Source organism: Alosa sapidissima, chromosome 23, assembly GCF_018492685.1.
Source record: "Alosa sapidissima isolate fAloSap1 chromosome 23, fAloSap1.pri, whole genome shotgun sequence".
NCBI lineage: Eukaryota > Metazoa > Chordata > Actinopteri > Clupeiformes > Clupeidae > Alosa > Alosa sapidissima.
Window position 1 is genome coordinate 13,429,242 of NC_055979.1, and position 25,561 is coordinate 13,454,802.

Sequence of the window (25,561 nt, forward strand, 5' to 3'; positions counted from 1 at the left end):
ACTCACGCGCTCCCCAGTGCAGAAACGCAGAGGGAGAGAGAACAGAGGAGCAGAGTGAGGGGCGTCTGCTGTTGCTCCGCGCGTCTCCGTCCGCGGCTCGGAGTTTTGCTTCGCTCTCTCTCTCTCTCTCGCACCTCGGCTCCCCCCACAACACACAATCAGACAAAGAGCGAGAGTGACAGCTTGGGGGAAGAGGCTTGTTGATTCTGCACGCTAGACTCCTCCACCACCAACCCCCCACCCGACCCCCCCCCCCCTCCCCCCGCCGACCCCCTCCACCCCTCGCCCCCCACGCAAAACAGCTCCGGCGCAACATCGTCAAGGACCTCGGGCAGCGCAGTATCGAGAGCGTGTCAAAGTGAGGAGTCATCGAACACTTCCTCCACTCTTTCTTTCCCCCTCTCTATCTCTCTCCTTCTCTCTCTCTTTCTCTCACACTCTCTCTCTCTCGGTCTCTTTCTGCTACATTCGTTGCTCGGGCGGGACTGGGACTTTGGCGGCACACGGAGGGACCTAGACACCTGGAGGACTGGACTGAGTAGGGAGGAGCAGCTGCCGAGAGACTCCCTGCGCTTCTCTCTGCCTCTTCCTCTCTTTGCTGGAAGTTGCCTGCGAACGAGAAGCTAGCAAGGGAGGCAGTGCACCTGCGCCTCCTCTCTCTCTCTTTCTATCTATCTACCTCTCTCTCTCTCTCTCTCTCTCTCTCTCTCTGGAGCAAACGTGCGCGCAGAAGAACAGAGCACGGCAGGGAAAAAAAGGAGGAGGGGAGAACAGAGACGGCAAAACAGCAGAGACAAAGAAGAACAAGAGGGTAAGTGAAGAGTCCAAGGAGAGTAAAAAAGTGTAGTGAAAGGAAGAAGAAACTTGAGATATTAAAGCAGGAAAAAATAGAAAATTAGGGGGAACCACTGAGGTTCAGTGAGAGAGGATCAGTACCAAAAAAGGAGGAAGATCAGGTGGATAAAGAACAGCAGTGGAGATCAGCCAAAGTATAGATGACAAAGGATCAGCTTGAATCAGTTCATGATCAGAGCAGCATTTGGAGGAGACGGAAGGGGAGTAGGAGTCCAGGTGCAAGACTACAGGCAGCCAAATCAAACAGAGAGACAGAGGGAGAGAGGCTGTTTTGACTGTCAGCTCAGTGAAGGGCAGATTTGAGGAGTAGACTCCGTGCTGCGATAGGAAGGACAAATCAGTCACCACGGAGCGGCCGGCAGGAGAGAGCGTGCTGCCAGGGGTGTCTGCCAACCTCCCCGCAGACGCCACCCTGGCTGCCCAGATGCCCATAGAGTTCGTCTGCAAGATCAAGTTCACCGAGGGGGACGTCATGGCCCAGAGAGTGCCCGTGCCCATGACCGTGCCAGGCGGAGGCGTGCCCGTGCCCGCCAAGGAGACCTGTGCCCGCTCGGCCGCCGTGGCGAGCCTCCCAACCTTCGCCGGCGCGTCCTCGCTCCACGGCATCGACCACGTGTTTGTGTCGGGACGGCTCGGTGTGCGCCAGGTGGTGTGGGCGCTGGCCTTCGTGGCATCGCTGGCCCTCTTTCTGTACCAGGCGGCCAAGAGCGCCGTGGCGTACCTGGAGCACCCGCACGTGGCGGCCATGGGCGAGGAGGCCGGCGGGCGCGACATGCTCTTCCCCGCCGTCACGCTCTGCAACGTCAACCGTTTCCGTTTCTCGGCGCTCACCGACGCCGACATCTACCACCTGGCCAACCTCACAGGCCTGCCGCCCAAGAACCGTGCCGGGCACCGGCCCGGAGACCTGGAGTACCCGGCACCGGACATGCTGGACATCTTCAACCGGACCGGCCACCAACTGGAGCACATGCTCAAGAGCTGCAACTTCAGTGGACAGAACTGCACAGCCAAGGACTTCAACGTGGTGAGTCACCAAGAGAGTGTGAGAGAGACTGGGGGGACAATGTGTGTATGTGTGTGAGGGTGGCAAAAGCACAGTGTATGGTGTTTACCTATCCTCTTTGATTGGCGTGTTTTTGCAGATGATAAGAAATAGCTGGAATTGCCACAAATGGAGCTGTGCCCTTGGCTGAAGTACTGGTAGTCCTCTGATGAAGCTCTTGTGGTTGAAAATGAGTAATAGATTTTTTTTTTTTTTTGCACAATGTCTCCCACTTTTATTCTTTTAAGGGCACAAATGTAGCTGTTGCCAAGGTGATCCTCATCGTAACGGTCATGACGTGATGTCAGTAGAGGCACTTCAGGCTTTCTGGTGTCCATTTCCTCTCGCTGGGAGCCTCGTGAGCTTGACTCACTTGTTGACTCGGTGAAGTCCAAGAGAGAATTAGACAGTAGAAGAACATTCTCATCGCTTTTCATGAAAGGGGTTGTTGACGTCAGCCTTTTCTTATTTTGGTTAGCTTGGAGGCACGTCGCTGTCAGCTGAGCCCAGGGGGGGAATACTAAGTGCTCATTTTAGGATGCATCACCTAAACCACACAGCGGGTGAAAACAAACACAAATCCTCCGTCTCTTCATTTTATTCTTTCCGCACTGACTCAGTGGATCTACAAACACAGGAGCTGCCTTGAGGCACATCAGTGCTTTTGTTGAGAGTTGCTGGCCCTAACTATGTTGGAGCCTAAGGCAAACCCTGCATTACCCCCCCCCCCCCCCCCCCTAACCCTAACCCCGACCATTATATCACAATGACATAATGACATTGGCATGTGATATGATGGTCAATGCTTTTTGATGTGCCATCGGTAGCCACATGGAGCTATTTAGCACACAATGTTTCTGGTCTGTAGTCTTCATGAGAGAGAGAGCACTTCTGAAAACGAAAACCTTTCTGTGGTGCCACTCAGGTGTCTGTCTATGTCACCTATGCAATTGGGCACCCTTGCAATATCCAAAACAACATATTTGCAACTCCTTTTATTTGTTATGGATGTATATTATTTTCATTTTATAAAAAAAAATAATTACTTGAATGAATTATACAGTTTTTCTGCTATCAAATCAAAAAGGTTATATAGTTATATAATAGGATAATAGTAATAACTAGAAAATGTAATTCCAGGGAATTACCATTGCATGTAAATGCAAAAAAGCTGCTGTTTATAACATTATATTAATTACAGTATAATTATTCAGATTACATAGACTTACAGTATTCTTGAAAACCACTTACTTGGTTAGATGTTAGCTTAGAGTATAGGCTATGACAGTAAAAATAAATTATTAATTCAATATTGATCGACATTCTTTGTTTTAATACAGCAGAATACAGCAGTATGAACACTTATCAACCAATGTAAGCTTGAAGTAAAAAAAAAAAAAAATCACAGTTGTTGAAACCAATTTTAAAGTTACCCAATAATGATTAGGGAGAAACCAGATATCTACTGAACTTCCATTCTTACAGAACTTAATAATGCCAATCGTATTATCCTAAGACAGATCTATTTATCAGTGGTAATTCTGAACTGGCAGCAAGAGCTAGAGGTCTCAGTTAATAGTAATAGGTCACATTTGGTGGTAATAGACTGAAGAATAAGATTCAGCCCATCAGATGATCAGTTTTAGACAGAACTTAGGTTAGAATCTTACATTTTCACACAGCTCAGGTCTAAAAACAGAGGTCTAACACAGCTAAGTTTCACAGATGTTACAGCACAGGTATGATTCAAAGGTGTGAATGGTTAACAAATATGATTCACGAGTATACAAGTTCCATATAGTTAGTATAGTCCTCACACAACAATATAGTTCTCAGAATGTCTTAGTGTAGATCTCGGATAAGTCTCAGTATGGTTAAATGGTATGTGCACAGATATGTTGAGATATGGTCACATGTTTGTAAGAATGTATGTTAGTAGGTATGTTGCTAGCAACATTGTCAAAGATTGGTTGACAGGTGTGCACACAGACAGGCACACACGTAATGTCATACACGGTCATCACCACTGGTCTGGTCTGGAACCTAAAAGACAAAAGCAAACAAGTTTAACAGTTATACCAGAACAATACAAGGAACGTCTGCAATTGTACAATTGTTCAATACAACTCATTTATTTAAGTGAAGTTACATTACATTAGGCTGACACATTTTAACCTAACGACTAACATGGTAAACAGTTTAAGCTTTTTAAACAATTCTCTCAACAATTCTAGGACAATAATAAAAAAAAAGGTAGAGTATAATACAATAGTTGCACCATCAAGCTACTGGTAGTTAAATACTAGCCTATAATGTTAAATTGCAAACAAAGCAGAATTCTGTGTTTTATTGTTTTAGGTTTAAGGATAGTTGATAGGTAATCCTATTTTTTAAAATATAAAACGTAAACAGCTTAGAAAACTTTGCAGGCAATGGGTTTGTTGTTGCTGTTGATAATCATGAGTAAGGACGGATCATTCTGATACTAAGTATTATGACAACCAACTGCTATAACTTGAACAGCTTGCTAGGTCTGTCAGCCACATTTTTTCCTACAGATTACGATGTACTACAACTGGAAAGCTTGATTCAAGTGCCAGGCTACACTTAAATTTATAGACCAGAACAATGCAGAAATTAGTAGGCCAAGTAAACATACTATTGTAGCCTATGTTGACAACACAAACATTATAGCTCAACTTCTGTAGTGTCTTTTAACAAGACTTTAGTCGTATGGTCCATTTCAGTAGCCTAGCCTATTCATGGCTTTCATAAGGTCCCTTTCCACAGGAGAATCAACAGCGTAGAATGAAACCGTAGCCTGGCCTACTTGATACACAAACAAGCGGTGTACAACATTACAAATTTGGTAAAATAAAAACAGGAGCATATTTGTTAGCTTTAACTAAAATATGAACGGTAGAAGCTATAACGTTATGACCATCAACAAGGAGTAGGCCCTAACGTTATTTATGCCATGAATGAAACCCATGATGGGTTTCATCAGGTCCCCAGTATAATCAAGCACCAGTCTGCATTAATAATCTATTCTAGGTGCTTGATTCTATACACCTGTGGAAAGTGACCTGATGTTGAATAGAACCAGAGCGATAGGCCTACTTCTCTGGTTTACCTTAACATTCTAGTTAAAACGCTGCTGGTTAGTAGCCTAGGCCTAATGAACAAATGTAACGTGCCTATCCGTTATGTTTGATTGATAGCTAACCGGTCAATATAAAGTTGACGACATATTAACGTTGATTAACAGTGAGTTTCCTTTAGAGATGTGCGGATGGGCTATTATTTCAACCGTAACCGCATAGCAAAACTTAATCATCCATCCGCCATCCATCCGCACCAACGTTTTTTGACCAATTTTCAAAACCGCACCCACCCGCCATCCGCTGGTTGTTTTAATGTATATATGGGTGATGCATTTGATTGGTTCAACCGCCACCCGCCCGAATTTAATTAAAATATTATATTTCTTCACGTCATCCGCCCGATCCGCGGTTTAACCGCGGTTTAACCGCGGAGTCCGCAGCTGAAACCGCGAACCACGCATCTCTAGTTTCCTTACATAATAAATATCAACGTAGCAAGGTGCTAACGTTAACTATTTCACTAAAACGTTACCTAACGTTACAACGTTAGTTTTGCTATTCGTGACCCATCATTTCATACATATAGGCCTATAACGTTAATGTTACATAACGTTTGACGACATAAATGACTCAAATACCAAAAACCGGAACACTTACCTTGTCTGTAATTAGAGAAATGTGCCTCTGAAGGAGAGTTTTACGAGCAAATAAAGTGACCACGGCACGGCAAGCGAAGACGTTCAGAAGATTCACAGCTCCAGTGGTAGATCGCGTTCAGCTGTTTATTGCTTTCAGCTGCAGTCACGTCATAATGCAATTAAGTTGCCGCCACGGCGGTCAATGTTAACTCTATGAGAATTTCTTGCTCTTTTATCGTAAATATCTCAAAAAGTATAAAGTTCACAAATATGAAAAGACATAGGACAAATCTCCGTTACAATACCTTTGTAGGAGTGTTTGAATGACGTCAAACGGTTCAGTGGTTTTAGAGCCTTTAAACGTCAAATTCGGTCGGAAAAAGAATAATATTAAGAAGAACAGTGATAATAGTCCATTGCATTTACATGCAATGCAATTATGCTAATTGTGGTAGTTGCATCTCCCTGCCTTAGAACAGAAGATGTGGATTTATGTATTCTAACTGTCCAGGCAGGACAGACCCTCTATCTCTCTCCTCTCACCTCCCTTACCCCCTGCCAACCCCCCCTCCCATCCTGCTTCGGCTGAACCCCTCTGGTCTCCTCTGAAATTTATTTTGGCTGCAGAACAGATGAAAAATTCAGGAGATGGACATGAGACATGGTAACTGCATTAGAGGTATGCGTCACCATCTCTCCCAGTCTCCTCTCACAATCCCCCTCCACTTATTTCCGACTTCCAAAAAAAACTTCTTGGAGGTGAACTGGGGGTCCAACCGCAACTTTTCCCCCAAATCTTCCTCTAAGAGAGCCTGATCCACCCCAGAATCTAACAACCTTCCTCCTCCCAACCACCTCCAACCCTCACCTCCCCAACTCAGTCCATATCTCTCTCCACTTTTTATTTTCCCAGTCTTACAGTTGGCATTATTTGTTGCTCAGAATTAACTGGATGTGTGTGAAGCAAATATATCACCGTATGATGGCTAACACCATTTGTCATGGTGCTGGGATGAATTTATAATAACGTCACCACACTGGAGGTTGAGTGCTATGCTGGTGCTGATCCATAAAAGTGGTCACCATTTTTCATAAATAATTTGATAATTAAACAATTAGCATTACACTGGCTTTAAATATAACTGTGGGGGTAGATGATCGTATAGAATAGTGAATTAAAGACAATAATGAATTAAAGACAAACCCCCCCCCCTCTCTCTCTGTCTCCCTCTCTCTCCTCTCTCTCTTCCTCTCTCTCCCTCTCTCCTTTTCTTTCTCCCCCTCTCTTTTTCTACCTCCCTCTCTTTCTCTGTTTCTCTCTTCCTTTCCTGTTCTTTCTTTTGATGCTCTCAACTCTCTTTTGATTTAAAACATTCTTTATCTCTCTATCTCTGCCTGCCGATATAAAGCATTGGTATAAAGCATTCACTTTTTCTCTTCCTTTCACAGCCCTTCTCCCTCTCTATCTGTCCCCCCCCTCTCTCTCTTTCTACCCCCTCTCTGTTGATGTTAAGCATTCTCTCTTTCTTTTTCTCTCTATCCCCCCTTCTGTCTCCCTTTGGATGTTAAGTGTTCTCTCTCTCTCTCTCTCTCCATGTTGATGTGAGGCATTCTGACACAGCAGTGGTGATTTTGCTCTAAATCCATTAATGAGCAGGGCTGTTTGACTTCCTGGAATCAGGGCCCTATAGTGTGCAACTGTGCTTGACTCATGAGCCTCTACCTGAAAGACCCTGCAAAGCCCCCATGGCGTGTCTACCTGCCATGTGTGTGTGTTCGGGTATGTATGTGTGTGTGTGTGTGTGTCTGTGCATGTGTTTGTGTGTTTGTGCGAGTGCTGTAGGATTAACTGTAGGGTAACATGTTGTACTCATTTTAATCATGCAGTTTACCCTATAGGCGAATATGTGTGTGTACAATAAATGTTGAGACTTGTATCCGTGTGTGCGTGTGCATGTGTGTGTATGTGTGATACCTGTTTGTCTTCTGTTCGTCGGTGTCTACATGTCCTTGTCCTTAAATATCCTTGTGTGTGAGTGTGTGCGTGCGTGCGTGCGTGTGTGTGTGTAAGTGAGCTGTAGGGAAACATATTGTAGCAATGTTTTTCATGCTGTGTGCCTCTGCCTTGTATATGTATAAATGTATAAGTCTTGTTTTTCTCTCACCATACATACGCTACACTCTGCCTATATATTTTTGATGCACAGAATCTGTGTGTTTGTGTGTGTGTGTGTGTCTATGTGTGTGTGTTTGTGTGTGTGTGTGTGTGTGTGCATGCGTGGGTGCATATGCATCTGTGTATGTGTGTGTGTGTGTGTGTGTGTATCCTTATTTAGTCTGGCATTAGTAGTCTCTGAGGGGATACTCATCCCTCCCCTGTATCCCCCTCCAGCATATGTCATGGTGATGGGGTTTCATTCTCGCCGGATTAAAACTTTCTTGGATTTGCTCCTCTGAGCATCGCTCAGTGTCGGTCCGGCGTTTCACCGACATCCAGTTCAGAGTCCCTCCCCACCACCCCATCATCTTTTCAGGGACAGATTTGCTCTGTGTCTCTCCTTGCGTTAGTCTTCCATCTCCCCTCTGGACACCTGAGTGTGAGGGGGATTTATTTGTGCATGATCAGAATGATCCTGTTCACTATCTGCTGGGCAGACTGGTGAAGGACGTCCAGCCTCCAGTCTATTGTCCAGCTGAATTGCGAGCTGTGCTACGGTAGAGATGTAGAGAAAGAGACTGTACTGTGCTTAGAAAGGCCTTTTCTTTATTGAGTGGGGAAGAGCAAGTTCATGGCCATGTATGTGCTTGTGTGTGTGTGTGCTTGTGCATGTGTGTGTGTGTGTGTATGTGTGTGTTTGTTGAGAGATTGAGTGTAATTTTAAGAGTATGTTTAAATAGAGGACTTTTTAAAGACGTGTAATTGTACTCGTGGGACAAGCACATGATAATGTGAGACCACATACATGTATGTGTGAGCTATTAGACTGTGTAAGTGTGTGTGAGCATGTGTGTTGTAGTACTGTATGTGCTGTGTGTGTGTGGGGGGGGGGGGGGGGGGGGGGGGGCATGTGTGTTATAGCGTGTGGTGTTGAGTGTGTGAATGCATGTGTAAAAGTACTTGAATGAGTACTTGAGTATGTGAGTGAATGTGTGCTTGAATGTCCGTATGTGTGACGGTGTGCATTTGTCCAGGTGTGTGTGTGTGTTTGTGTGTTTGTGTGTGTGTGTGTGTGTGTGTGTGTGTATAGCCGTGCATAAGTGTACAGTACTGTACATGACGCACGCTCCACTGGGTGCTGAAGTGTGTGTGTGTGTGTCTCTCTCTCTCTGCATTGACTGAGAGCACGAGCTCATCTCTAATAAAAGTTTAATGGAGAGCTTTGTTCGCGCAGGGGCTCATCTCTCTCCATTAGAATCCAACGCTGCCCCAGGACATGTGCCACGGAGCCAGCCAACGCACGCCGTGCAAAATGCAACCCCGCTCATTTACACTCCCAAAATTTAATTTCATTACGAGGACAAACCCTATCCCTGCTCCCCTGATGACTCTCTGTCTCTCTCTCTCTCTCTCTCTTTTCCTCTTTCTCTCTCACTCGATCTATCTCTCTGCGTCACTTCTGAAACACTTCTTTTAGCGCCCATGGGCATACTTAAAAGCCCCGCATTACATAAAGTCCTTATCTCCGAATTGTATAAACCCCCGTCTTTATTACATTTGATGTCTGCAATGGGTTTGTGCAGTTGAAGGAGGAGGAGTGCTTGTGCTGGGGAGAGCGCTGTCTGCATGCTGCGTGCTTGGTGTCAGATGGGCCTGCCTGCCTGACGTTCATTGCTTTGAGGGAGGGAAAGGAGGCTCAGACAGAGTATGTATGTGTGTGTTTCTGTGAGAGAGAAAGAGAGAGAGAGAGAGAGAGAGAGAGAGAGAGAGAGAGAGAGAAGAGAGAAAGAGAGAGAGAGAGAGAGAGAGGCTCAGGAGGGGCTCAGGAGGCTCTGATGTCTGAAGTCATGAGTAACGTTAAGCTCAGTCCAACACAAAGCCCACACTACCATATCTTAATCTGCCAATCCGTTTGTGTCCCAACAAATCAAACTTTTGGTAAATTTGGATACATCTATCTAAGGTTGATGTTTGGACAGATGTATTTTTGATGTAGGGAAAAGGGATAAGGAAGACAATTTCCCACTGATTTTTTCATTCAACTCTTAAAGGCTGAACTCAAACAGCCTTCCTGGATAGCTTTCATCATTTCCTAATGGAAAAATTGGCATTGTCTAAGTTTCGTACACAAGAGAACTTGGACCAGACTATGTGCAAGTTCAGATCAGGATCACAGAGAACGTTATGCAGGATTCAGTCCCAGACAGACCGCTGGGAGAACATCTTTCACAACCTACATTAATAATGATGACCTTGAGTGCACTCAAAACCGAGGGGACCATGATGGACCTGACCCGGTCCTGGTAGAACAATAAGACCGGATTTGGGCAAAATTAGGGATGGACCCTTTTCAGAGTCCATCACTATCTGCATTATAAATGTCCTTTTTCAATGTAAGTTCACAGGAAAGCTCAAGACTTAAACACTGGTGAACAGTCTGTTTCCGTTAGGAGTTGTAATGTCAAAGACTTTCGCGAATACGTTGCTGGAAACTACTAAACAGCCGTTTGTAATCATCATGCGAATACATGTGTAGGAAATGTACCCCGCAGTGGACATGCTTCATAAATGCTGTTTGGATTGGATCTGTGTCTCGTCTGTGTCGGCGGGAGAGAGCTTTACCGATCTCCCGCATGTTTGATTGGGTGCCAATACAGAGGTGCATACATTAGGGGGAGCACATGTAAAACATTAATCAATGATGGCCTCCCCCAGCACCGCCAGGTGATGGATGACCATGTCTCCACAGTTCAAAGTGATCACTCTCAAATGATCACACACACACACACACACACACACACACACACACACACACACACACACACACACACACACACACATATAAACACACACGAACAAACACACACACACACACGCGCATATAAACACACACACGAACAAACACACATACACCAGTCTGACTAAATGACATAGACATGAAACACACACACACACACACACACGCACACACACACACACATGTGCACTGACTCACAAATGCATGTAAAAGACCTGTGAGTCACTGTAGGTGAGACACACACACACATGCATACACAGTGATTGCCTTCACCTTGGTCACCTCTCTGTGTTGTCACACCCAGATGGCCCGGGGCATTTTCATAGCTTTTGCTCTCTCCAGAGGCCCCCAGCACCTCTCCACCTATCCCCACAACATCCTGAGGCCAAGCCCACATTTGGCCACCTGCCTCAGTCAGGCCATTACACTGCTTCAATGGACCCTCCACAGTCCTGCTACCACGCACACACACACACACATACACATACATGCACCCATGCAAACACGCACACAAACACACACACACACAGGTTCATTCCAGTTTAGTTCCCACCTCCACCTTCATACACACACACACACACACACACACACATACACACACTTTTCACTATATTGCTTCTTTCTACAGATAATGATGAAGATAAATGGATGTAATGTTATCAGGAAATGCTGATACTATTAATATTACTACAGCAAAGGTACACACATACACACACACATACACACACACACATGCACAGTGTCAACAGGGACATTATGTCTCCTCCTGAGCCAGATATAGGTTCATACATAGACACACACACACACACACACACACAGAGAAAAAACATCCTCTTGAGACGGATGCGTCTTTAGATCCATCTGGCTCCAACCAACCCCCCTACCCCCCTGGGCCTTTTCCACTTTCCCTCAGCGAAACATTTTTCTGCATTTCTGTCAGACAGAGAGAGAGAGATAGAGAGATAGAGAGAGAGAGAGAACCTACAGGAGAGAATATTGCGCCGATTGATAATGGATCCGCTCTCATAGCATCCACCCACAGGTACCCCCCACTCACTCACTCCAAATCTCATTCCCTGGGTGAACATGTTACAGAACCGGAGGGAACAACAGCGACGTCTGTGTCAAAGAACACATCACACGGCTCATTCATTCATCTCCTAGCAGTGGGGCCTAGAGCAATCTTACTGAACTTTCTATAGGGGGTCTGGGGTCTGTACACTTATACAATATACTGTTCATGCCATTCACTCAAAATAATATTGATAGATTATTATATTAATGTGTATGTCAATGTGTGAGATATTTATATATTATCACTCTTACTGACAATGCATTTAGTACCTCACTGTCCCCTGTTCCAACACCATACATCACTGCCTTTTGTATCATGCACAGGTTAACCGTACATACAGTAGCAACATGGAACCATGGATTCTTACAAGGACATATTTTTTAGTATAACTTTTACTAAATTCTACCTTATTGCACATACATGTATGCACATATGTATGCACATCTGTGCTGTGCTCTGATTGGTTGAGAAAGTGTATAGATAATGCAAGCCTTTTTCTTGTCTGAGCGTTGAACTGAAATTCAACTTCCTGTTGCTCAGATTCAATTAGAGAAGAGACCCCCGCCTCTGGGTGTCATGGAGATAAAAACAGATCAGCCAATCACGGAGCTGTCTACCCATCTGAGGCCCTCTCTTAGCCAATCCTGGCCCAGAGCTACAGCCACAAAGCTCAAGATGTGACGGGTTAAATCCGCTCAGAGACTCCCTGCTGCCAATCACTTTCTACTAGCTCTCAGCAATTTCATCTGGCCCTGGTCATGTCTCTAAGGTTTTTTATGATGGCAAACAGTAAACACACACACACACACACACACACACACACACACACACAGGCAGGAACACACACACAAACACACACACATACACACACACACACACACAGATACCATGAAATGTATTCAAATGGTCTTCATACTGTCAAACATGAAAATAAGTACAGTATCAAATAGTGAATGTCATGTAGTCTCCTCAACAGCTTCAGTAATGTATCACTATGTCTTCCTCATCTTTCAAAGTGATGTTCATATACCAAAATCATTAGGTGCAGTCACTATCTTTTCCGCAGTTTTACGATTGGAATTTCATTTAACACGAGCATTACAACTTCACTAAGTGTAGTCACTGTAAACGTCTCTGAGATCCCATATAATTTTTCAGTCTAATTGGATCAAATGTCACACCAGGAGCGATCATGGGGGTGCGATTGCATTGGCTATGCACTTGCTTCACTGACTAACATCTTTGGTTGGCTACATCAGTGATGCTTCACTTAAATCATACATATGTAATACCTAACAAGAACGCTCATGATTCATTAAAACCACATTCATTATTTATTTTTATCTGCATGCAGTTAGCACGTGCGTGGCTATTTTGTTTCCCCTTAAATACTAAATGCTTTTGTTTCTCTTAAAAGCAGACGCAGTTATGTATTTCTATTGTCTCTCATGACATGCAATGTCAGAATCTGAGACAAACTAAATGCATGATTTTGGGATTTTTATGTATCTATTTATTTATTTCTTACACAGCGGCAAAGGCTATAAATACCATAGAGGTCTAATTAAAGACTATATAATTACCATAGAGGACTTTTTATAACCAGCATGCCTGCATAGTGTGACATAACAGAGTATCAGACATAGAGCTGGGACAACACGTCGACGCAATCGATGACGTTGACGCAAAATATGAGCGTCGATTCGTCAAGCATAACATGTGCTGCTAAATATTTTTAATTTTACACCTTCAGTGTTTTCCATACGTTGACTAATCTGTGGCTGGGCACCACAAAATCAAAACCAGCCACCACACATTGATGTTCTATGTTATAGTCCTACTAAGATAATTTCATTGAGCTGCACTTTTTACTCACACAGCCTTTCCTCGCCCCGCCCGCTCTCTCTCATAACGAACCCGCTGCTCCTCCTCTGCATGTGCATTTAACAAATTATTCACGATTGTTGAAGGATTGTTTTTGCCACATAGAAGCACTGCATAGAACACAGTGGGCTAAATTGCTATTAAATCCGCTTAGCATCGTGACCATGCTGCGCAAATTTGTTCAAAACTGCAGCATTAAAAAGTTAAGCTAAGGTCTTATCACAACATTGAGGAGACTAAACTAAGTTAAGTTACAGTATGCAATCAAACAGTATTTCAAAGCTAACGTTAGAATACTTTTTGGATGTCAAGTTTAGCATGCTTACTTGCAGCTGCTTGTATTCGTTACTCAGGCTCATTTTATTGACTCTGAATGTTTGCAAAATCCCGATGTAAATGGAAAAGTGTTTTCCAAGACTCAAAAGTGCTTGTCCAAAGGAGAAGTAGGCCTACAAACCATTATTTGAGCTAACTACGTTATGAATTGCATCCACACATCAGCAGCCTTTTAACTGTGTTAATGTTAATTGCAAGGATTCCCACACGAACGTCTTAAAATGACAGGCACTCAATTAGACATACACTACTGAACTTTATTGAATGCTACCTCTGACTAAGAATGCATTACTTTGCACTTGTATAGTCTTTTATTTTGGAATCTTAATAGCAATAAACATATATTGCAATGTTAAAGAATACATGTTTTTTCATTCATATATGTAAATAAACATGTATATACAGTAGTTGCTATTAGTGAATTAATTGGGAGATAATCAATAATCGAATCGAATCGAAATCGAAATCGAATCGGACTGAAAAAATGAATTGTTAGATTAATCGATGCATCGAAAAAATAATCGCTAGATTAATCGTTTAAAAAATAATCGTTTATCCCAGCCCTAATCAGACATGAATCAGGCCACAGGGAACACTGGAAAAGTAAACCAGCAGGCGAGATGTCACTTTATCGTAGCAATGTCAGCCAATGATACCTCTCTAACATGACAGATTCTATCTTTTACTAACTTTTAACACATCGCAATGTTATGAGAAGAAAACCAAATTAAGAGGAGATGGAATTATGTCAAGTAATAGGGAGAGACAAACTAGTTTACCTTGTGCGTACACAAACGCAATATATCAAATAAGCAGACTCTGCCGATAATATTTTAATATAAGTTGTACACAGAGGGGCAGCTGTAACAGTAAGGCATTAGCGTCCATTCCAGACGTTATTTTGTCCCTATAACATGGCATTGTATGTGTACGAACAGAACGCACATGAACAAAACTGCATTCTGCCTACTACTAGGAGCGCTGAACATTGAGAAGCGTTGAATTCATGCACATGCATATATGGGAAGATGAAAGGAAAACTGGGAGTATCGCGGAAAAACGTTAATAGAGGTTGATGAGAAGCGTTAATATAGGTTGATGAGAAGCGTTAATAGAGGTTGATTAGGTATTCCAGCATATGTATAGGTCAAAACAGCGCACGCCATATTTATTTTATGGTGAAAAAGCACGGCCTTTTTAAAGCAGATAATCCAGTAATCCAGACTGCTTTAAATGTGTCAACAGGACAAACTTTCAGAGACGACAGAACCCATATCCAGAACACTAGTTCTGTATCCGTGTCCATGTCAAAAGTAACCTTTGCTCACCTTTTAATGTCTTACTGTAAATTTGTTTGTTTAGGTCATCAACTTCCTTATGCCTGCTACAGTAGTAAATATGTCATAGCATAACAGGAATGCGACCACATTTGGGCCCTGGATTGGGTGGGGATCAACAAATGTCTTCATTGAAACTAACGCAAACAGGCCCTTTACTGCATTGAGCATCTGCATGATGATGTTTTCTTTGTGGATGTGATTTGCTAAATAACAACAAGAAGATAAAACTTTTACATCAATATTTGTATGAAAACTGCACCTGTGATTGATTGACACCTTGCCTTGCTGCAAATTAGAGTCGGAGGGGAGGGGGAGTAACAAGCACTGCTGCTGTCTACCTGATGAAGTTAAAAGCTTACGCTGCCTTAGAACATCCGCTCCAGAGAGATTTGAGAGGGGAGTCTTTTCTGAGTGTGCTGTACTTCATGTTGAGAGAGTAAGCGTTCACCCCTGATGTCCTTAAACCTGTCAAGGTTTGAGATGCTCTCAGAATGAGACAGAGGGCAGAGATGTTGTCAGGCGTTTTTGTGCTGCAGCAAAAAAAAAAAGCTGTGAAAAATAGTGTGTGAGCTGTCACTCTCTTTACACACACACACACACACACACACACACACACACACACACACACACACACACACACACACTCGCATACACACACACAGGGATTTTCTTTACAGGGAGTGAGGAAATCTTAAATATTGCTTTGATGGTGGTTTTCAGTCCTGTTCATGTGACAGTATACACATTCATATCTCTGCCTGTGAGAGGGGTGTCTGAGTGGTGTGTATGTGTATGTGTGCTTGTTTGTATTAATGTATGTTTGCTTGCCTATGTGAGTATACATGTAAATGTTTGTCAGAATGTGTTTATGTATCTGTGTGTGTGTGTATGTGAGCATGCATGCGTGAGTGTGTGTGTGTGCTTGCGTGTGTGTGTGTGTGCGCGCACATGCGTGCATTTGTGTGTGTGTGTGTGTGTGTGTGCTTGCATGCTTGTGTGTGTGTGTGTGTGTGTGTGTGAGTGTGTGTGTGCTTGCATACTTGCGTGTGTGTGTGTGTGTGTGTGTATGTATGTATGTGTGTGTGTGTGTGTGTGTGTGTGTGTGTGTGTGTGTGTGTGTGTGTGTGTGTGTGTGTATACACGCGCATGCGTGTCTTTGTCTTTTCCAAATGCTAATGTGCGGCTGGGGCAGGGGACAGCAGTGCAAATGCCACATTTCAAAGTCTGCTGTTTGCTTGTGCTCCCGTCTACATACAAATTACAAATGCATTTCCTGAAACATCTCACTAATCTGAACAAACCTCCCCCCCCCCTCTCTCTCTCTCTCTCTCTCTCTCTCTCTCTCTTTCTCTCTATTCCCTATAGCCCTACAGGGCATATACAGTGGCAGGCAGGAGGAGAAAATACATCTCAGTTTTTGGATCCTAATTGTGCCCTAATAGTCAGATAAGCTTGCTGCAAAATGCTATTTAAGATCCAGGCACACATGCTCTCTCTGCCACACAGAAACACACACACACACACACACAAATTTGGACACATTTATACCACATGAGTGAGTTCTGGCAACCGACAGCTATTCATCAGAGTCCTTGACCTTCTCGCAATGGAGGTGTGTGAGGTTCAAAGAGAATCCTTCCGGAATCTTCCTCAGAGGAATGGCAAGGGGGAGGGTGGTAAATGTCGCCCATCAGGCCTGACAAATGACCCCTCTAGTGTTTTCACCCCTGTCCTGTTTATCCCTCAGTCCTCACACACTCCCATTAATATCACTGTACACTAATGGGGAAAACAATTGATTGATTGATTGAGCCTGAACATCGTGCTGTGCAAGCAGTTTTGTTTGCATGTGTTTACTTGTGTGTGTGTGTGTGTGTGTGTGTGTGTGTGTGTGTCACTTTGGTTTTATTCACTTTTCAAGTGTCCACTAAAGTCTCCATCACTCTTGGACTGTAACCCTCCCTGTTTGGAGGTGTGTGTGTGTGTGTGTGTGTGTGTGTGTGTGTGTGTGTGTGTGTGTGTGTGTGTGTGTGTGTGTGAAGGGGGATGGTGTAGAAGGGATAATAATGCTTTTGTCGTCAGCACAATCTAACCAGTGATTAATAGTCTCTTCACTATGTGCCAACGATCTCATTTGTAGTGCTGTCGTTTGACTTGCTGGCATGCTCGCTTTGTGCCCCACGGAACATGAAATCCATTTATAAAATTAACATTCCACCGCAACAAGCAACTATTTACATCAGTGTCATCGTGTGTGTGTGTGTGTGTGTGTGTGTGTGTGTGTGTGTGTGTGTGTGTGTGTGTGTGTGTGTGTGTGTGTGTGCATGCGTGCGCATGTAAGAAAGAACTTAAATGAGGGAGAGTGCAAAAGAGAGAAAGAAACAGAGGGCAAGGAGAGGGAGAGAGAGAGAGAGAGACAGAAAACAACTGTGTATGCATATGCTAATATGCATGTGTGTGTGTGTCTGTGTCTGTGTGTGTGTGTGTGTGTGTTGGGTTATATACGTACAGATGAAACAATGTTAGAGTGAGAAAGACAGACAAGAGACATCAGGGCGATATCAACAGAAAGAAAGAGAGGGGTGGGGGCAGAAAATGACATATGGAGAAGGATAGAGAGACAAAGAGTGAGATAGAGAGAGAAGGAGTCTGAGAATGATTGAAAAAAGAGGGGAGGAATAGGCAGAAAAGGAGAGAGAGAGACAAAGACAAAGAGAGTTAGAGTGAAAGAGAGAGAGGCAGAGAGAGAGAATAGAGAGAGAGACGGACTCCAGGAGGAAGGCAGGCTGCGGCACCGTAGTGCAGTGACTCACCTGAGTGGCATTTGGGAGCGGGTCCGGTTGACTGGCACAGCTGGGGTCCAGTGTGGTCTGGCCGGGTCGGAGTGATTTCGTCTGTGAGTGGCAGTCTGGGCCGGCTCTCCTGCCGGGGCGTCCACCTGTGCTGCTGGTTAATGGAGCCCGTCCTGAGTGCTGACCTAGTTCTGGCACCCCAGGAGCCCAGATAACCCGCCCCTGACCAGACCTCCCCTCCACTTCTATCACACACACACACACACACACACACACACACACACGCACACACGCACACACATACACACACACACACACACACATACATAAATATATACTGTATACACATGGTTCACACATACTCACATATACTCACTCACACACACAAACACACACTCACACAAAGACACAGACCCAGAGGCCAATTTGTCTAAGCGGAGCAGCCTGAGTATAGACATACATACACACCAGAACAAATTAGTTGGGTGCACACACACACACACACACACACACACACACACACACACACAGACATTTGACACACACACACACACACACAGAGAAGCCTCTGACCTACCTACCTTACCTTAATACTGTGGCCCTGCTGTGTGCCATCAGAATCACAACCTGGGGTCCATATGAGTGCTGGCCCACAGATATGTCATTCAGTGTGTGTGTGTTTGTGTGTGTGTGTGTGTGTGTGTGTGTGTGTGCGTGCGTGCGTGTGTGTGTGTATGTGTGACAATATTTTTATCACACAAGGCGCCAGATGGAACTATGAGTCACACAGGATTTATTAGTCCCTCTTCCTCAATCAAGTTAGGACCATCAGCAATTTATGGCCAAGACGTCACTGTGCTACAACAACAGGCACTGATCACACTCATTGGCTCCAATGGAGTATGCTATGCTATGCTACCGCTTGCCCATGCAAATCAACAATAAAGAATGATCTGGAATATTTTCTTTTCATCTTTAAGATTGTTAAAACATAAACCAGGCACCTAACACTGAAGATTAAATTTCCCTCAACTTTGATAAAAATAGTATTATGTATAAATGTATAATTTATTTTATATTAATAAATCATAAATCACTTGTTTATAAAGAATACATGAAAAATATGCTGAATCTTTTGATAACTTTTATTCAGTCTTAGCCAACATAGGCACCAACCACTTCCTTACTGTCTGAGTATTGAATTTGCAAATGCATTGACAGCCAGGGATGTTGGGCTGTGTGGAAGTTTTCCTAACTCATTACCAAGTCCAGACGAGTCCCAAAGTTAATACTGTTTTGTCTGAATATGTCTTTTTGCGATAGCAATCAGAATATTTGGCCTGCTATATTATGTAGGAGGAATAACATGAGTATTGTTTACAGCGACTTTAAATAATGAAAAATAATCAAAAGAAAATCAGACACATTTGGTTATACGTCGGAGCAGGCCTGGAGACAACAGCAGACCCCGATGGGCAGATTGGAAGCAGGGCAGCCATAGGAAATGAGGTCACCGCAGCTGAGCCAAGGTCAGGAGAGGAGACAGTGTGTGTGTGTGTGTGTGTGTGTGTGTGTGTGGAGCGCGTGTGGAGTGTGTGTGTGTGTGGGTGGGTGGGTATCTGTGTGGGTGGGTGGGTGAGGAGTAGAGAGGAAGGGAGGGAAATGAACTCCACACGCTCCCAACACCTCGCTGCCCGTCTGGCTGGCCCGTCTGATATAACACAACAACAGCACGCTGCCACACGGCGCCAGCCAATCCACAGTGCACAGGCTGCGTATCAGCCCGGAACTATCCCAGACCACTGAGCCAGAAGAAGGGCAGAGAGAGAGACAGGGGCAAACACACACACACACACATACTCCACCCTCCACAAACACACTCACACACACACACAAACACACAGACACACACGTACAGGTACCCCCCCCCCCCCCCCAAACACACACACCCTCAGGACTCTGCCTCCATGTGTCTTCGTCTCAGATATCTGATTCAGTCTCAGGGGCCGCGATCACAATGATGGCTTCAGTGAACACACTTTGGGCGGTCCAACTTCATATGATATGTCCTTCAGTGTAATCTGCCAAAAGAAGTAACAAATACTGATGTCATATGTACTACAGTACTACTTGCATAAATCCATTATTAGATATAATAACCATATTTAGTCCTTAAAGGAGAATTCCTAAAGGCGATTTTTCAGTTTCTCGAGGTCACTGAGTATTGTCAGTACAGTCGGTTCTATCTAGCTCCAGTTGCTGCAGCCAACAGCTAGAGCTGCCAGGCAGCTACAGTGCTACACTCTGGGAGAATGATTTTAAGGGTGCCCCCAGAGTATATCATCATTTAGGATATTGTATAAATATGCATAATATAAAAATAACACAAATCCAAACCATTTTTGTCCAGTTACATTACCATTCAATTAATATCATCCTGTATATTTTTTCGAGCAGTTACTTATAATTTTATTAATCCGATCCTTTTTGTTTTGTCTGAAAAAACCTCAAAGCTGTTTAAAATATTCTGATTATTCTCCAGACCTTCAGGAGACCAGCGTCTCCCTCCCTCTGTTCCCCTCCTGTTTTCACAACACATGCAGATACAAAACAGAGGCTTAGGCTGACAGAGAAAAAAATCCTCTGAATCTAATCTTAGAACCTCAGGTGTGTGTGTGTGTATGTGTGTGAGTGTGTGTGTGTGTGTGTGTGTGTGAGTGCTTGTTTGTGGATGTTTTTCATATTTGTCATCTCAAATGCTTACCCAAGTGGTGTTTTGCAGGTGACATGTCAAGTTCTGTGCACAGAAAACAGGGGTGGAGTAGTGGAGGGAAAGCAAGGAGACAGTGACAGATTTCCAAAAGCCTCCCCTAGGAACTACCTGCTTACTCGGGTGCATGTGTGTGTGAGTGTGTGCGTGTGCAGTGTGTGCGTGTGTGTGTTTGTGTGTGTGTACACTACATTTAATAAGTAAGCCCCTTGAAATTCTGATCACACTTGACACAGAGGGCCAGATGTACGTACATTTGCGAACGTAGCGTTATCAGCGTCATGGACACACCCCAGATTGCGAACGCTGTCAGACCCAAGTTTCCGTCGTATTTATCAATCGTTCAATCCTTAGTGTAAACTGCGCCTTTCTCTGCCTTTCTCCGCCCATAAACGCAATTTACGAACGTCCACAACTGAATGGCAGCGCCTACATACAAGCGCAGTTGAATGAAGTTAACTGATGACAACATTAAAAAGAATCAAACGTTTAGCGATCATTAAATAATACCATACATGATAAGATGTAAACAAGCAGGGAGATAATGAAGATCAGTAGTTCTACTCAAACTACTTGTGCACGTAGGCTATGGAAGATTGGTCAAATCAAAGTAGGAAAGTTTAAGTGAATGACGTGAAAGTGAAAGTAAGACATTGGAAAGGCCAACGAAAGTTGAGGTTGCTCACGAGAGCACGAGAACGAGAGACCGCGCAAGTGAGTGAGTGACAGAAATGTGTATGAGTGTGTGTTTTTTGTCAGGAGCGTTGGCGAATCCCCCGACAGCCGTGATATTTGTACACACAACAGGGCTATGACGGGATTAAAGCAGGCAGATAATTTGACTTAAGCGTTAATTCTCTGGTGACCCCCTGGCCACATCACAGGTGCCGTGGTGTGGCGTGTGTGCACGCGTACGTCAGAAATGTTCTGCAGCAGACCTAATTCCCCCAGATTCCCCTCCCGAGGTGCTCCTCGCCATAGCCACCAACGCTGTGATTGATCATCCTCATTAGAACTTCAAAAGCCACTCCGGGTATTGTAACGGGATTTAAAGATTTATTATTTATTTTATTTACCCCTCCTCACACAGGCATAGCATCACCCCCCAAAAATCAATCACGGCGCTGTTTGAAGTGCTCGCCCTGCGCGTTAATTCTCGGGCCTTTTCTTACTCAGCAACATGCTGATGCCAAAAAAAAAAATGAAAAAGAACATCGTCCACATCAGAGGGAGGCCGAATCAACATCGCTCGTCTCTCTCTGTTTTTTTACCGGCGAGATGGGGAGTTACAGTAATCTCGTCTTCGCCTTTGCTGTTGACCAGATCAAAGAGAAACTAAATCTCTGCCATCCCGAGGCTGCGACGCAATTACCATTTAAATACTGGAGATGCACGTGGAGAGGGCCTCATGGAGTGACTGAGCTCAGCCAACTACTGCAGCAGATGCTACCAACCTGGAGCTCAGTTGAGAGCTCTGTGCAGTGGAGAGTTTGTGTGTTGGTTTGTGTGGATATGTGTGACTATGAGGGTGTATGTGCACATGTCTGTGTGTGTGTGTGAGGGGGGGCACTGTGGATGTATATGTCAGTGAGTGTGTGTGTGTGTGTGTGTGTGTGTATGCGTGTGTGTGTGTGTGATTGTGTGTGATTATGTGAGAGTGGATGACCACTTGTGTGTGTGTCTATGTGTGTGTGTGAGAGAGAGTGGATGTCCACTTGTGTGTGTATGTGTGCAGCATCTTCACTGAGGTAATTAAAGGGGCAAAGATGGGTCTGAAAAAGGCTTGGGTTTGGAGGCAGATAATTAGTGTGTGCTGGAATGGGAAGGACTCCTTCGGTAAACATTTCAAATATGGAAACGCTGTGCGTATGCCGACACAGCCCATGCCTGTTTATGCGAGCTTGTTTGTTGAACCATATTCAAACAGCAAGTCCGTTTAATCAGCAAAGTTTAATTAATTGTGTTTTGCAGAGAATCAAATATATTAAATCAACATCAGACTGTCACAAAGAATAAAAAAAAAATGGGCTTGTTTTGCGCAGAAACACGTAAAATCCTGTTTGCTGATACTTAAAAAGTCATTATGGAACGGAATGCTCAATTATAAACTCTCTTTCTCTCCATTTCTCTTTCATTCTCTCTCTTTTTGCTTCTTCCTAATCTTTTCCATGGCAACTAACCATGTTCAATGCGTGAGATTCAATTTGTGACAGTACAATTGGAATAAGTGCTTCACAACAATGATCTACACTTCATGTGATACCACTTTTGTGTTCATTACCAATGTAAAATGCCTCATCCTTTGAAACAGCTGTTAACTGCTAAACCTCAGACAGACACCATCTTAGCCACTGACTCTACTTTACACTTAACCTTCAATAACCTTTCTCTCAATACATCTGCTAAATGTGCATCTCATAACTACAGACAGATTCAGATCCTAATTCCTGAAATGAAGAAGAAGGTGTAAAGCTATTATTTAAGCCATGCATTTTATGGTCGTGAGCGGATTTTTTTCATGGCATTTTCTTTACAGGAACAGAGAAGAGATTTAGGGGTCTCACCAATACCACAATGTAATTCCATGTGAACTCTTAGACATTACCATTTTGTTACTAATTTATTATCACTACAAATTGTGGATTGTTTAGAAACAACTTAGAAACTAATATGCGGGTTGCTCTGAGCTTTGTTGAGTTGCTACCATGATTTTTGCCTAGTTACCATAAACTACCCTATTATTACCGATCTAAAAAGTAGAGTGCTACAGGTAAGGGGTTACACCATACAAATCTAGTACATTATCCATAGCATCTTCAAGACTATTAAATGATGGAATCAAACTGATTGCCAGTGACATTGTGAGTACCTTTGCATCTAAGTATCTCCTCTCCTCTCCTTTCTCCTCTCCTCTGCTCTCCTCTCTGCTGTCCTCCCCTCTCTTCTCCTCTTTCCTCTGTAATCCTTTCTCCTCTCCTCTCCTCTGCTCTCCTCTCCTCCCTTCTCCTCTCCTCTGACCTTCCCACCCCACCCCGCCCCTCTCCTCGTTGTCCTCTGGAGTGTATTGAATTTGTTCTCCATTCTCTTAGCTCCCCCAGGGAGTGAATTGACAACAATACTCATAAATATGCACAGGTGTTGATTTGGTCTATGACAATTTGATTTATAAATGTTATTTATAATTATCTTAATTATAATAAGATTACACCTGGAGACACACAGAGCCCCAAACACACACACACACACACAAAAAAAAAAAAACACAGACAATCTCACACACACATACACACAAACACACAGACACTCTCACACACACATACACACAAACACACAGACACACACACACACACGCCTACAGAGTATTCAGTCAGTTTCAAGAACTTCACATGAAAAGTACAAGTTTTCTGTCAATTCTAACTGTCAGTGTGTGGGGAATGTCTCCCAAGGGTTTCCCATAATCCTCTCTGAGATGTGATTTCCTCAGCTTTCCATGTGTAATGTAGAATGATCTACCTTGGAGGCACACCCACCCACTCAGGTAAGATGACAGTTTTGTCTAATCTCAGCGTCTAGTCTCTGTTTGTCCCCAGTTTGCTTTTGTTTTATTTTTCATGCTAAAATGATTGTGTAGAACAGCACAATCATTCTATTTCCAAATACAGAAGATTATTTGTAATACTGAGCCTGTTTGATAACTATTTGCTCATATCAAGCGTGGGGATGGCAAGTGTGTGTGTGTGTGTGTGTGTGTATGTGTGTATCTCTCTCTCTCTAGAATAGGTTTGTATGCCCTATTAGGCCAGTTTAATAACTGTAAAACTATGTAACAGCTGCGGGGAGTCAATAAAACAGATTTCTGTAACCTCTCAAAAATGTGTGTGTGTGTGTGTGTGTGTGTGTGTGTGTGTGTGTGTGTGTGTGTGTGTGTGTGTGTATGGAGAGACAGCAGTGACATCATCTTGTGCTAGTGCACTGTGTCCGTTTTTAAAATGGCAGGTCCCTGGAGCTCTTACACAGCAGGCTTGTTTGAATAAATAACAAAGAGTCACAAAACACACACACACATTTAAACAATTAGACACACACACACACACACACACACACACACACGCATTAACTCACAAAAATACACAAAAAACACTATAGACAATGACAAGTAAACCCATGTACTGTGCCACACACACACACACACACACACACACACACACACACACTGCAGGGTGATATGAATCAATAGCATACAGGGACGGAAGGGAGGTGTAAATCAATGGAGGTGCTGCTGTTGGAATGCCTCATGAAACGTGTACAGAGGATTAGAGCAACAGAGAGAGAGCGAAAAAGAGAGAGAAGGAGAGAGGGAGAGAGAGGAAGAGAGAGGGAGAGAGAGAGAGAGGGAGAGAGAGGAATGGAGAAAATGAGACAGAGAAAGAAAAACAAAGAAACTGATAGAATACAAAATCAAAGACACAACACTGTATCACAGAGACACAGAACAATATTAAAAAGAGTAATACATCCATTGTACAAAACCTCTTTGAAACAGTAAACCTGCACTGTAATTACATCCTGAACTTGTATGATAACAACAGAAAAGTGAACATTTTGAGTTGAAGCAATTAAAGTTGCTACCCCCCTTACCACTTTCACTACCATCTGCTAAGATGGAAAAGAAGAGATCTAAAGAGAGTACAGGCAAAGAGGACAAGAAGCAGAGAGAAAATGACAGAGAGAAAGATAGAGAGAGAGAGAGAGGGAGAGCGAGAGAGA

At 43.7% G+C, this 25,561-nt stretch overlaps 1 protein-coding gene across 1 annotated transcript in view; it reads left to right on the plus strand.

Moving 5' to 3' along the window:
• The first annotated feature begins 332 nt into the window (after positions 1-332).
• Positions 333-25,561, plus strand: part of LOC121698899 (acid-sensing ion channel 4-A-like) — a 59,440-nt gene continuing 34,211 nt past the window's right edge. Inside the window, exon 1 of the mRNA XM_042081400.1 lies at positions 333-1,882. Coding sequence (XP_041937334.1) covers positions 1,280-1,882 — 603 coding nt within the window. The 5' untranslated portion in view covers positions 333-1,279. The remainder of the gene's footprint in view (positions 1,883-25,561) is intronic.